The sequence below is a fragment of the Bidens hawaiensis genome, unplaced genomic scaffold (genome assembly GCF_021521415.1).
Source record: "Bidens hawaiensis isolate Kalapana, Puna unplaced genomic scaffold, B.hawaiensis_p1.1 tig00048886_1, whole genome shotgun sequence".
Classification (NCBI taxonomy): domain Eukaryota; kingdom Viridiplantae; phylum Streptophyta; class Magnoliopsida; order Asterales; family Asteraceae; genus Bidens; species Bidens hawaiensis.
This window is the reverse complement of record NW_027498731.1, coordinates 4,032-17,350: the sequence shown is the minus strand read 5'-3', so window position 1 is coordinate 17,350 and position 13,319 is coordinate 4,032. Positions and strand designations below refer to the sequence as shown.

General features: G+C 38.3%; 1 protein-coding gene across 1 annotated transcript; it reads right to left on the bottom strand.

Annotated features, from left to right (window-relative positions):
• Positions 1-2,343: 2,343 nt before the first annotated feature.
• On the bottom strand, positions 2,344-3,563 carry LOC143597698 (receptor-like cytosolic serine/threonine-protein kinase RBK2). The gene is made up of 3 exons (XM_077076121.1): positions 3,410-3,563; positions 3,080-3,229; positions 2,344-2,493 (listed from the first exon to the last, which is right to left on the bottom strand). Exons 1-3 carry the CDS (start codon positions 3,524-3,526, stop codon positions 2,416-2,418), a joined length of 345 nt encoding a protein of 114 aa, XP_076932236.1. The 5' UTR covers positions 3,527-3,563; the 3' UTR covers positions 2,344-2,415.
• Between the last annotated feature and the right edge of the window lie 9,756 nt (positions 3,564-13,319).

Below are 13,319 nucleotides of genomic sequence, written 5' to 3'. Positions count from 1 at the left end.
ATGGCATCAGGTGTTAAAATGTGGCTTAATCTGCTCCATCGGTGTTTTAAAATGGTCGGTCTCCCCGTCAAGAAGGTGCACAACCTGCAGTTATATTAAAACGTAAGTTAATTACGACAGACTAAAACGCCAACCTAGAAGTTTGTAAGATGGTTGGTAGTGGTCAAATGTACACGTCATTTGTCACGTCATCATTTTAACTAGGGTTGTGAATTTATGACAAGATAAAAAGTTAAAAACCTAACATGAATTTACGGGTTCGAATTTACCCTAAAGCATTCATATCAGTGTTGAGCAGAAGCCTCAAACACTTTTACATAAACCGGTTGGACTCAGGTTGATGTGAAATACGTTGCAGTGTTATTAGAAGTTATATGGTTGTAATGTGCTGTTTGTTACTCTGGGGTTATGTGACATCTATGAGATTTACACTGCACTCTCGGGTTTAAAATATAAGGAAAAGAAATGATAAGATTGGATAGAGAAAGAAAGGAAAAAAAAATTGTATACTTAAAAGTCATTCTCGAGTTAAAATAAAAGAAAGAAAACGAAATTGTTAATTATATTCTTGAGTTAGATTAGTTTGAAAAAATAGAAAAAAGAATTATAACTTTACGATTATGTCTTCAAAGTAATATGAAAAAAAGAATTAAGATAAGGTACATTAATAATATGGTAATAGGCTGTAAACTTTCCTTCACAATCAGTTCATAGTTGACAGGAAAGTTTTGGTGGAAAAAATTCTTTACTTTTCTTTCCATTCTATTTTTTATTTTAAAAACAAAACTCAAGAACGAAAAAAGAAAATTTTCTTATCTTTTCTTTTCCACTTTTAAATAAAAAAACTCAAGAATGCAATACACTCACCTAGGAAACACTATCACATTGATATTATATATTTTTTTTCACGAAACTTGCTTAAACATTAAGGGTCGTCAGGATTAAATATTGGGAGAGAATGATCAAATACTAGTCCTACTAGGGATAATGTAAAATGTGTAAACAACAAATATGATTACTTTTGTGAATATTATATCAAGTTATATATGAATAAACGTTTTGGCATCTAAACTTTTGCTATCGAAAATCTGATTTAATGCTACAAGTTGGTATCAGAATATATGGTTTGAGTGATTCGTGTATTGTTGTTAGTAGCCGAAGGCAAACCATGGGGCTCTTAATATTAGAGAAGTGTATGGTATGATACTTGCAAGAAACCAAAGTCAAGGCGGTTGTCTAAAGCCTAAAGCTTTCGTATATGGTATGATTTATTGTGAGCTACTCAAGGTTTGACATGATAATAGTAAGGATACATTAGGGAGTGGGTGGTTCGTGATGGGGGCTCCCACCACGCGTTATATAGCGTGGAACACCGCCGTCGGTCCTCCAATTCACGCGTGATGGAGGAAAAACCGTGGTGGTGATCACGTGTGATGGATTTGTAATATATTAAACACAAGTACGCACATGCACACACATTACAAGTTTAACCATCACACTATAGCATCACACCGCCACCCCCACTAAATTACATCAGTAGTGATGGATTTGGGTGGGGTGATGTGACACATCATCATTGGGCGGTCAAAGTGATGGAAAAACCATCACAATGGACCACCCCCTCCCTTCTTAGTAGAGGGGTGTAAATTCTTGACACCACCCGAAACCGACACGAAAAAACAGGTTTTGGGTCGGCTAACACGACCGTTTAAAAAACGGGTTGGGTTTGGGTTGACTTGTTTTCTAAACAGGTCGGGTTCGGGTTGACCCGTTAACCCGTTTAATTTTAGATATTTTAAAATTAATTTTATATTCCCTCTTTAGTTTTAAAATGTGTTGAAGAATTTAATTATTTTTCATTCCCCATATTACGTTTTTAGGTCGCCTCTATAATTATATTTTTTGTGAACGACACTTTTAAATTCTCAACCAAAATTTCATTACACAAAATGCATTTTTCTGTCCATTCACCAATATGCATTAACATATCGTCAAATCCATCTATATCTAAATCGACTCATGCTTAAATTTCATTTGAATTTACAATATATGGTTTTGATTTTTTTATAATTTGTATGTTTGATTATATAAATTAACTTGTTTAAAAAATATGGGTTAAACGGGTCGTGTTCGGGTCGGCCCGAATTTATGTGTGTGCGGGTTAGAGTTGACCTATTTGACACGAATAATAATATGGGTCGGGTTCGGGTTACACATTTCAACCTGCCAACCCGCAACCGGCCTTTAACCCGACACGTTTGCCACCCTATGTGAGACTATTACACTGACCAATGTGTTAGTAAATATATAGTAATGAAGTGTTATTGTAATTATCATTAAGCATATTGAAAAGTAGTGAAAAGTAAGATGGTAGAATGTGTAAAACCTTAAAATGTAAAAGTGTAGGTACTGGCATCATGGGTTAAAATGCGGCATAAATTGCTCTGTTAATGTTTTAAAATGTTCAGTCTCCCCTTCAAGAAGTTGCACAACCTGCAGTGAATATACGTGAGTTAACTACAACCAACTAAAAAGCGTACAAATTACAAAAGTTTGTAAGATTAATAGCTAGTGATCAGTTTGCAAATACATCACTCTCCACGTCACCATTTTGATTAGGGTGTGAATTTATTACATGATACTAACCTAGCATTAAAAGTTTTGAATTTGGGTTCAGGTTAACTAGGCAGGTTCACATGTTGACTTATTTATTTATTTATTTGTGTTTTCAAATGTGCTTTTCTGGCACAACTTAAAAATGGTTGAATGTTGTATGCCAAAATATAAAAGTAAATGACAAGTTAAACAAACTTTTATATTTTTATAATTTAAACCTAATTGTCTGTATACATTTCAAGTTTTTTATCGTAAATTTATAACTTTAGAGTTTTAGTATGCAAAAAATTAAATTACAATAAACTAAATTCACGTGTCTTTGTTGGATATTTGCGTCATCTCACAGTTCATATTTCTAAAACAATTTTCAGATACGTACAACTTTGACTTGCCAACTCACCGACACAACACATCTAAAACCCCTAAATTAAAACGTCCAATGATTTTATTTTTCAGATAATACCTCTCCCATGGATGGGCGTTTCTCAGGATCAGCTTTCACACACAAGTAAGCTGTTTTGGCCATGTGATATAATTCATACGGGTCGTATGAATCTCCAAGATGTGGATCGATAAGATCATGCAATGCAAGTCTCTCAACTAATGGTTCCGCCTGTATTACAACATAAAGAGAAATTTACGACATAAGATTTGACCCATGAAACCGTTTTAACATGTTTCCCATCTAGGATATATATGTTCTGTTTCATGATTATATAAAGTTTGACACAAAAGGAAAAAAACACATAAATAATAGATTAAATTAATGATGACAAAGATGCAAAGGACATACCCATTGTCTTAAGGATTGACAGTGATCTTCAATATTTGGATTAACAACTTTTCGTCCCGATATTAACTGTATAAGAGTAACACCATACGCATAAACATCTGTTCTCACCGAAACCATACCATTCTCTGCATATTCTGGTGCAAGATAACTGCATAATGTAAAGACGTCAAGTATTCATCGCCAAGTAGATTTTATTGTTAATAGCTTGAAGCTACTTTTAGTTACTAACGATAACATGCCTACAAGTCTTTAAATTCTATTATGGAACCTTATTAATAGTTGAATGCGTTAGAATGGTTCGTTGTAATTAATGAGACCCTCGGTACAATGTCATACTTAAAAATCCGTCCAGTTATCGCCAATTTAACTTAAAAAGTTTTTCTATCATTCTTTTCTTTTTTCGATTATTTTTACCACAAACTGCCTTGTCATTTATTTTTATTTTTTTTTTAAACAACATCAGTCCCTTGTAATGAAGCCGAGAACTATAAGACGAGATATTATCATATACTATTATTATTTGAGATTATCCACCTTACATATTAACAGGATGTTTGTTAGATATGTCTTCATAATCACTCTTCCAATGGCAACCGACAAAGAAGTCAAAACCGATGATAAACTACACCCGGCATATATTGTTACCAATATTCAAACCAAAGTACGCACCCTCAACTCACCTATTCATCATGGGTAAAATTGTTCAAACTTCACCTGATCGCTTACAAAGTACTCTATGGGGGTGTTTGGCCGAGCTTTTAATTTTTAGCTTATGCTTATTTCCTTGCACAAATAAGCTTACTCAAATAAGCTAAAAAATCATCTTCAAACAAGCTTCTTCAAATTAGCTTATATAAGCTCATAAGCATAAGCTTAAAAAGCTAAACCAAACACTAAGTTAAACTTATTTTGTAAAAAAAACCTAAAGAAGCTATAAGCTTTGTTAAAAAAAAGCTAGGCCAAACGCCTTTATCATCCACGGGCGTGAGATCGATGCTCTTGTCCTCCAGTGGGTTCACAGCACCATCTCAGGGGAGTTATTGGAACGGGTCCTTGATAGCGACATCACAGCTCGACAAGCATGGTAAAACTTCAAGATATTTTTCTTAACAACAAAGCAACGTGAGAACAATCACTTGAAACAAAGTTCACAAATACAACCCTCTCGAGTTATACATCTCTGGACGATTATTGTCGAAGTCGCAGATGTCTAGTGAAAGTAGACTTGTGAGCAGCTGGTTCGGGGCCTCCTCGACGCCTTAGGTACAATTATCAATTGCGAGTGTCCCTCTTGGGACACCGCACACGGCATGATCGAATCGGAGATTCAACGCAGAAACTCTAGACCAGGGACAAACCGCGACTGTGTTCTTCTTTCCTCTCGAAACCAAGAGTCGTCGATGTTGGAAATATGGACCGGTCAGCTTAAGTCAACGCGGGCCGACCGGGTTATGACCCGTAAAGAGTTACACCTTGGGTAACGAGCAAAATCCGCTTAAATTAGTTAACCGACATTGACGACTAATTAACGAGATTTTTATTTATATTGGATATAAATAATAATATTCATATTGCTTATTCACTAGTTAAATAAACTTGAGACGAGCTTTTAAACGTGTGTCGGGCTTAATCAAATATGGGGTTTGGTTTTATGTTATAAAAGGTGAATTATTATGATTAATATTAATTAATCAATTCACTTTTTGAAGAAACCCTCAGCCGCAAAGCACAACTTGGACAGCACTCCAAGTCAACGGCATCGGAACTTCCGTAGTAGATTCAAGCCATCGACAACCACCACTACAAGTCATCGGGCACCACCAAACGCCGCCGTGAAGTCCTCGCCGTCTTTTGCTGCTACCGCTGACCAGTCGTCGCTGTCTCTGAGCATCACTGCCACCACTCGTCTCGTCTCGTTTCGTCACCTAGCGTCGCTCGTTAACTCTCGGTGTCTCAACCGGTTAATCATTAACCGAGGTATTATTTATCTCATCGGTAGTTAACAATATATCGTATATTATTACTCGTACTCGTATCGTGTGTAACCGGATCCTGTACGGTTCCGTTTTATGGTGATTACTCGTTTTGTATTCCGCTGCGTATTCGTATTATTAATTGATTAATAACTATGAAACCAATTTAATTAAACCGGGTTTAAATGTTAAACCGTTGACTGATCACCACTGGAACCTAACAGTGGTATCAGAGCCTTGGTTACAACATACGAGTCGAATCCGGTCTTTTCACCGGATCTACATCATAAACTTCAAGCTAGTTGAAGTTTTTGATCTAGATATGTTTTTGAGCAATCTTGGTTTGGTCAATTTTTATTTATTTTATTTGACCAAAATATTGCTCAATTTTATTTTTATTGAATATGTAAATCTGGCCTGACCATTGTGTGTTTGATTGTTTGATTTTGATTTTGGTCATATGGATGGTTCAAAGTTGTACTTTATTTTTCGGTTTTATTTTATGGTTTTTGGCCACCTTGATGGTTCAAAATTGTAATAGATAGGGTTTGGTTTTTCATTATATATGTTCTATATATTGTAATGAAGAAGACCCGAAGGAAAAAAAAAACCGAGGATGAGCTCATGGAGTTCTTGAAGTCAGTTGGAGTTAGCAAAGATGACGGGATGCACAAAGAGTCCATCCTTGTGGTTGTTTTTTGTTGTGACCTTGACCAGATTGGTCTTGCTAATAGGCTCTAGCAAGACCAATCACCTTTTCGGCCATTTAAGATTTACATATTCTTTTTGCTATTGTGGTTGCTTGCTTGATTATAATAGGTTATAATACCACCAACCTAATACCAAATATATTAAAATAAATTTTCATTAACCAATTGAGTTTTTGCAAAATTAAACTAAATTTGATTTTCCAAAACCTTATAACTTAATAGTTTAACTATTAACTTAAAATTGGTTAGTCATATCGCGACAAACTTAGTTTTTAATAGGTTATTTAAAACTGAGTGTCCTGAGAGATGAAAGAGTTCATCTAGTTGTCCCGATTAATAAATTAAAACCGGACTTTTACTCTATTCGGTAAATTCTAAAATTAATCCCAATTTTAAAATCAATAGTTAATGTCATCCTACTATAAGCCACACTTGAGGCATACTGCGAAATTTCGAGTGTTTGGAGCTACAGCACCGCACTTGTTTTCTAGCCTATCCCTTCAAGGTGAAAGGGTTTCGTTGACACATCCGACCCTTTCACACGTGTCTGTACTAGGGCGACTATTACTTTACTCTTCTGTTACGTGCTACAGCTGTCTGAAGACTAAGGTGGGCATATATGAGGCTAAGCGTATCTACTTATGCAATTGTTGTCTTAATAGGCCTCATAACCGAGAGTTGTGCTCTATTCGCAATTGGCAATCTTTGTCAATCTGCCTAACCACTTACTAATGTTGTGTGCTATAGCTGCCATTACTAACTGGAAGCCAGATTCTCAAATCCCTATTTTATTAATGTTAATTGGGTCATTAATAATAGGACTACTACATCAAAAATACTAATTAAATTTATTTTTGCTTTTTAATCAGATGTCATCAAACGAAAACTCACCCTACGCCCTTAAGTCTATCCTTGAGAAGGATAAACTGAACGGTACCAACTTCATCGAATGGCACCGCAACTTGAGACTTGTTCTCACCATGGCAAAGCGCCTGTATGTTCTCGATGGACATGTTCAAGCCGAGCCTGAAAACAACACAGCCGCTTCTCGAAAAGCTCTTGACAAGCATAGGGATGACTCGGCTGATGTCTCCTGTATTATGCTAGCCACCATGACTTCTGAGCTCGCTAAGGGCTTAGAAGACTTTGGTGCCTATGAGATGCTGGAACAACTCAAGGGGCATGTTCCAGAAACAAGCCCGTCAGGAATGGTTCGATACCATGAAACAACTAATTAGTTGCAAGATGGCAGAAGGGTCTCCCGTCAGTGCACATGTTCTTAAGATGAAGGGGCACATCGATCAGCTTAAGAAGCTTGATTATCCCCTGCCAGATGAAATGGCAGCGGATTTCATTCTCAACTCTCTCCCCAGCTGTTACGACCAGTTCGTAATGAATTTCAACATGAACGGCTGGGTAAAGACAGTGTCGGAGCTGCACAACATACTCAAAACGGCTGAGATGAACGTTCTTTCTAGGACCAATCAAGTTTTGATGATCCGATCTGCTGGTGTAAAGAAGCCTAAACCCAAGAATCAAGGTTATAAGGGAAAAGGCAAGAAGAAAGTTACTGTTGCTGCCAAATCTGCCACCAACACTAACAAGAAAGTTGCAAAGGCACCACCGCCGCCTCCTGACGAGCGCTAGTGCTTCAAGTGCAACAAGATGGGGCACTGGATGCATAACTGCCCCGAGCATCTAGCCGAGATAGCAAAGAAGAATGCCAATGGTGAAGGAACTTCTCGAGGTATTTCCATATACGTTATTGAACTTTTCACTGTCTCTAGCAACACATGGGTATTTGATACCGGATGTGGTTTCCACATTGTTAATGTCTTGCAGGAGCCTGAGAAGTGGAAGAAACTGAATAAAGGCAGCATGGAACTCATCGTTGGAGATGGGAAGAGAGTACCAGTTCTGGCAACTGGAGTTTTTCATTTTACTTGTCCATTTGGCCTAGTTTTTCCTTTGAATAATTGTTTGTATGCTCCTGGTTTGACCAGAAACATTATTTCATTTTCATTGTTGCTTGAACAAGGTTTTAAGTATGTTTTTAATGGCATTGCTATTTCTGCTTACTTAAACGATATCTTTTATTTTGAGGCTAAACCTCGAAATGGTATTTATGAGATTGATGTTCAACCAGATAATAAAGTATATCATCTTTCAAAACGTATCAAGACTAGCATCAATGATACTTTTCTATGGCATTGCCGACTTGGCCACATAAGCAAGGCAAGAGTTAAAAGACTCCAATCCGAAGGGATTATTGAATCCACAGGACCGGACTCGTTTGATGATTGCGTATCTTGCTTAGCTGGCAAACTCGCCAAAGACTCCTTCAATCATAAAAGTGAACGAGCAAGTGATCTGTTAGGACTCATACATTCTGATGTATGTGGACCTTTCAGAACCATGACTAGAAACCATGAAAGATACTTCGTTTCATTTATCGACGATTATAGTCGATACGCGTATGTGTATCTTATGAAACACAAGCACGAAACTTTTGAAAGGTTCAAAGAGTTTCAAAACGAAGTGGAAAAACAACTTGGTAAAACCATTAAAATGCTTTGATCAGATCGAGGTGGAGAGTATCTCAGCTCAGAATTCATCACTCATCTAAAAGAGCATGGAATTGTTTCACAGCTTACTCCACCTGGCACACCCCAACATAATGGCGTGAGCGAGAGGAGAAATTGAACTTTGCTAAACATGGTTCGATCGATGATGTATAGAACTAACTTGCCTCACTCCTTTTGGGGTTACGCCCTTATGACCGCCGCCCGCATTGTCAATGTAACTCCAACTAAGAAGATAGACAAAACCCCATATGAGATATGGCACAAGGGAAAGAAGCCCAAATTGTCTTACCTTAGAGTATGGGGATGTGATGCTTACATCTCAAGTGAGTCTGATGACAAACTTGATCCCCGCGGCGTAAAAGTTGTTTTCGTCGGATACTATAACCAAAGCGGTTATTACTTCTTTCATCCTGATACAAATACGATTTCTATCAAGAGGAAATGCCACTTCCTTGAGGAGAATTTTCTCGATCAAGGAACTGGAGATAACATTGTCGATCTTGAAGAAATTCAAGAACCACAAACAACCGCTAAGGAAGTTGGAGCGTCTGATCAACACGTTGTTGCTGACACATCAGACGTGAACACGAGCGTTCGCAGAAGTAGTAGGACTCCCGTACCAAATTCTAGATACTTATGGCATCTAAATGGTCCCGAAGTCTTATTAGTAGCCGAGTCTGGCGAAGAGCCTAATAACTACAAATCTGCTATATTGGATCCGGAATCCGAGAAATGGCAAGATGCCATGAACGCCGAGATGCAATACATGCAGGATAACCAAGTTTGGAACTTGGTTGAGCTACCCCCCCGATAGTCGGGCAGTAGGAAGCAAATGGATTTTCAAGAGAAAAACAGACATGCATGGAAATGTACAAACCTATAAGGCACAGCTAGTCGCGAAAGGTTTTACTCAAACTCAAGGTGTTGACTATGATGAAACCTTATCGCCTGTTACTATGACTAAGTCAATAAGGATATTACTTGCCATAGCCGCGTACTATGACTACGAGATATGGCAAATGGATGTCAAAACCGCTTTTCTTAATGAACATCTTTCTGAAGATGTCTATATGGTTCAGCTTGAAGGTTTTGTCGATCCAAAATATCCTAATAGGGTTTGCAAATTGAATAAGTCCATTTATGGACTTTAGCAAGCATCTCGAAGTTGGAATCTTCACTTTGATGAGAAAATCAAAAAGTTTGGTTTTGTCAAAAATGAAGATGAGCCTTGTGTTTACAGAAAGGCTAGTGGGAGCACTATATCATTCCTCATCTTCTATGTGGATGATATACTGATAATTGGAAACAACATTCCTATGCTTGAGGAAGTTAAGCACTGGTTGGAATCTTGTTTTGCAATGAAGGATCTTGGAGAAGCCGCATATATTCTCGGAATAAAGATCTATAGAGATAGATCTAAGCGGATTCTAGGGCTAAGTCAAAGTACTTACATAGACAAAGTAATGGCACGCTACTCAATGAAAAACTCCAAGAAAGGAGCTGTTCCAATGACTAAAGGAACCGTGTTGAGCAAATCGCAATCTCCGGCAACGGACATTGAATCTAAGCATATGCAAGCAATTCCATATGCTTTAGCGGTGGGTTCTATCATGTATGCTATGTTATGTACTAGACCAGACGTCTCGTATGCCTTGAGCATGACCAGTCGTTTTCAACAGAGTCCTGGCATGACCCATTGGACTGCTGTAAAGAATATTCTGAGGTACTTGAATAGGACCAAAGATATGTTCTTGGTGTTTGGGGGAGTGGAAGAGTAGCTCACTGTAAGGTGTGACACTGATGCTAGCTTCCAAACTGACCGAGATGATTCTCGCTCATAGTCAGGTTTCGTTTTCAATCTCAATGGAGGAGCCATTTATTGGAAGAGCTCCAAGCAGAATGTAGTGACGGATTCTACCACCGAATCCGAATATATAGCTGCATCGGATGCTGCTAAAGAGGCTGCTTGGATGAAGAAGTTCATCACCGATCTCGATGTGGTTCCGAGTATTCGCAAACCAATCGAGGTGTTCTGTGATAACACAGGTGCTATTGCTCAGGCCAAAGAGCCCAGATCTCATCACAGAGCCAAGCACATTCTAAGGAAGTTCAATCTCATACGGGAGATACTGGAACGAGGTGACATCATAATAAGCAAAGTAGACACAGATCAAAACCTAGCAGACCCGTTCACTAAGCCGATGACTCAAGACAAGCATGACCAAGACAGGGATGCTATCGATCTTAGATTAGCTAGTAATTTGTTTTGATTTAGTATTTGGATGTATGAACATTTAAACAGTTATACTTTTGAGTTCACTTTTGATTTAATGGTTATGCAAACGTTGAATATTATAATTGTGTTCATTTTAATACGTTTAATCCATGAATATTGTATTCTAAATTATCCGTAGTCAGTCAGACTCGTGGGAGCGATTCTGAATTAAGACTATTCTGACTTTGGACTCAAAGGGTTGACTTCCAAACTCACAAACCTCATTATGAATGACGTTGGATGTAACTCGCATCAAATCATCTTCATGGATCTTAGTCATAAGATGCATTTGATATTGGTATGCTCATTTAGTATCCTTATACCTGAGATACATATTAGAACTTTCGTTTACTAAAGGTATTCTTTGATCAGTGTCAACCGCTGTCGCGTAACTGCCAGTTATAAAGGCATTGGTTATGAGTATTCTGAAGTTTAGTGGGAGTTGTATGTAATCAAGATGGGATTCTGTACTCTTACATGATATGTAACAGTTAGACATCTTGGCGCCTTCGTTGATTCAAACTGGTAAAGTGTGAGGCCTTACCCAAACTTACTGTGTGTTTGATTGGACCACTTTGACTCGAGAACAAAAACGATAATGGTTGAATGCCTATTGATCTGATCCATGTCTCATTTTTCAATTGATGTCTTATACAGAAAGGATAGATGACAACGATGTTGGAAATATGGACTGGTCCGTTTAAGTCAACGCGGCGACCGGGTTATGACCCGTAAAGAGTTACACCTTGGGTAACGAGCAAAATCCGCTTAAATTAGTTAACCGGCATTGACGACTAATTAACGAGATTATTATTTATATTGGATATAAATAATAATAATCATATTGCTTATTTACTAGTTAAATAAACTTGAGACGGGCTTTTAAACGTGTGTCGGGCTTAATCAAATATGGGGTTTGGTTTTATGTTATAAAAGGTGAATTATTATGATTAATTTTAATTAATCAATTCACTTTTTGAAGAAACCCTCAGCCGCAAAGCACAACTTGGACAGCACTCCAAGTCAACGGCATCGGAAATTCCGTAGCAGATTCAAGCCATCGACAACCACCAATACAAGTCATCGGGCACCACTGAACGCCGCCGCGAAGTCCGCGCCGTCTTTTGCTGTTGCCGCTGACTAGTCGTCGCTGTCTCTGAGCACCGCTGCCACCACTCGTCTCGTCTCGTTTCGTCACCTAGCGTCGCTCGTTAACTCTCGGTGTCTCAACCGGTTAATCATTAACCGAGGTATTATTTATCTCATCGGTAGTTAACAATATATCGTATATTATTACTCGTACTCGTATCGTGTGTAACCGGATCCTGTACGGTTCCGTTTTATGGTGATTACTCGTTTTGTATTCCGCTGCGTATTCGTATTATTAATTGATTAATAACTATGAAACCAATTTAATTAAACCGGGTTTAAATGTTAAACCGTTGACTGATCACCACTTGAACCCAACAGTCGAGTACTAATCGGAACATTTCACTGGGTCTGATTGAAAAACGTACCTCGGCAGCAACTATCGCGCTAATAATACGATCCAAACTATGCCGCACTATTAAGAGGCAAACAGGTGCGTCGGGGTCGATCTCGTGGACGGGGAGGCAGATTCACAAATTACCAATGTTCAATACCCTTGGGCTCCAAACGTGGGTCCGCAAGCCCAACTCCATCACTCGACCTCCCACTCCCTACCCTTCAGGCCCAACAAATCACCTATCCACCCACCCCCCCCCCCCCCCGCCTCGTCCCTAATACCTCGCTAATCCCATTGCAGGCCATCTCCACTGTGTTTTGGCCCACCAGCATTAAACAGACTTAGCCTGAGCGACATTGGAGCAATCCTCAATACCATGAATCTTAACTATAATGATGCGTATTAATATATGGACACGGGGGCTTCTAATCATATTACCTTGAATGCTGGTAAAATTACTTATCCTATCTTTTTACCCATAAACACTACTTTTGTTGGGAATGATCACGTTTCCAAATTAATGGGTCCGGTAACGGTTTTCATAAACTTCCAAACAAAACCTATCAATTAAATCATATATACATTCGCCACAAATTATCAAAGACTTACGTTTTGTTTTACCCTTGATAACCAAGTTTTTGTTGAATTTGACCATTTTACTTTGAAGGACCTCAAGGATGAACACCAGCTTTCTCGTCACAATAGTATCGGGGATCTCTACCCATTCACGCCACCTGCCTTCAACTTGCTGACTTTTCAAAAACAATTCCATGGCACAATCGTCTTGGACATCCCATAGCGAACGTGCTTGATTATCATAGTCGTTATTCTATTATTAATTGTAATAAAACTATTAGATCTTTCTTTTTTCCATCTTTTCA

Excerpts from the sequence above, each read along its gene's own strand:
- LOC143597698 (XM_077076121.1), bottom strand. The coding sequence starts at position 3,526 with ATGGTTTCGGTGAGAACAGATGTTTATGCGTATGGTGTTACTCTTATA. Across the intron at positions 3,230-3,409 it reads GTCAATCCTTAAGACAATGG|GCGGAACCATTAGTTGAGAG; the intron begins GTATGTCCTTTG and ends GTTGTAATACAG. Across the intron at positions 2,494-3,079 it reads AACGCCCATCCATGGGAGAG|GTTGTGCAACTTCTTGAAGG; the intron begins GTATTATCTGAA and ends TATTCACTGCAG.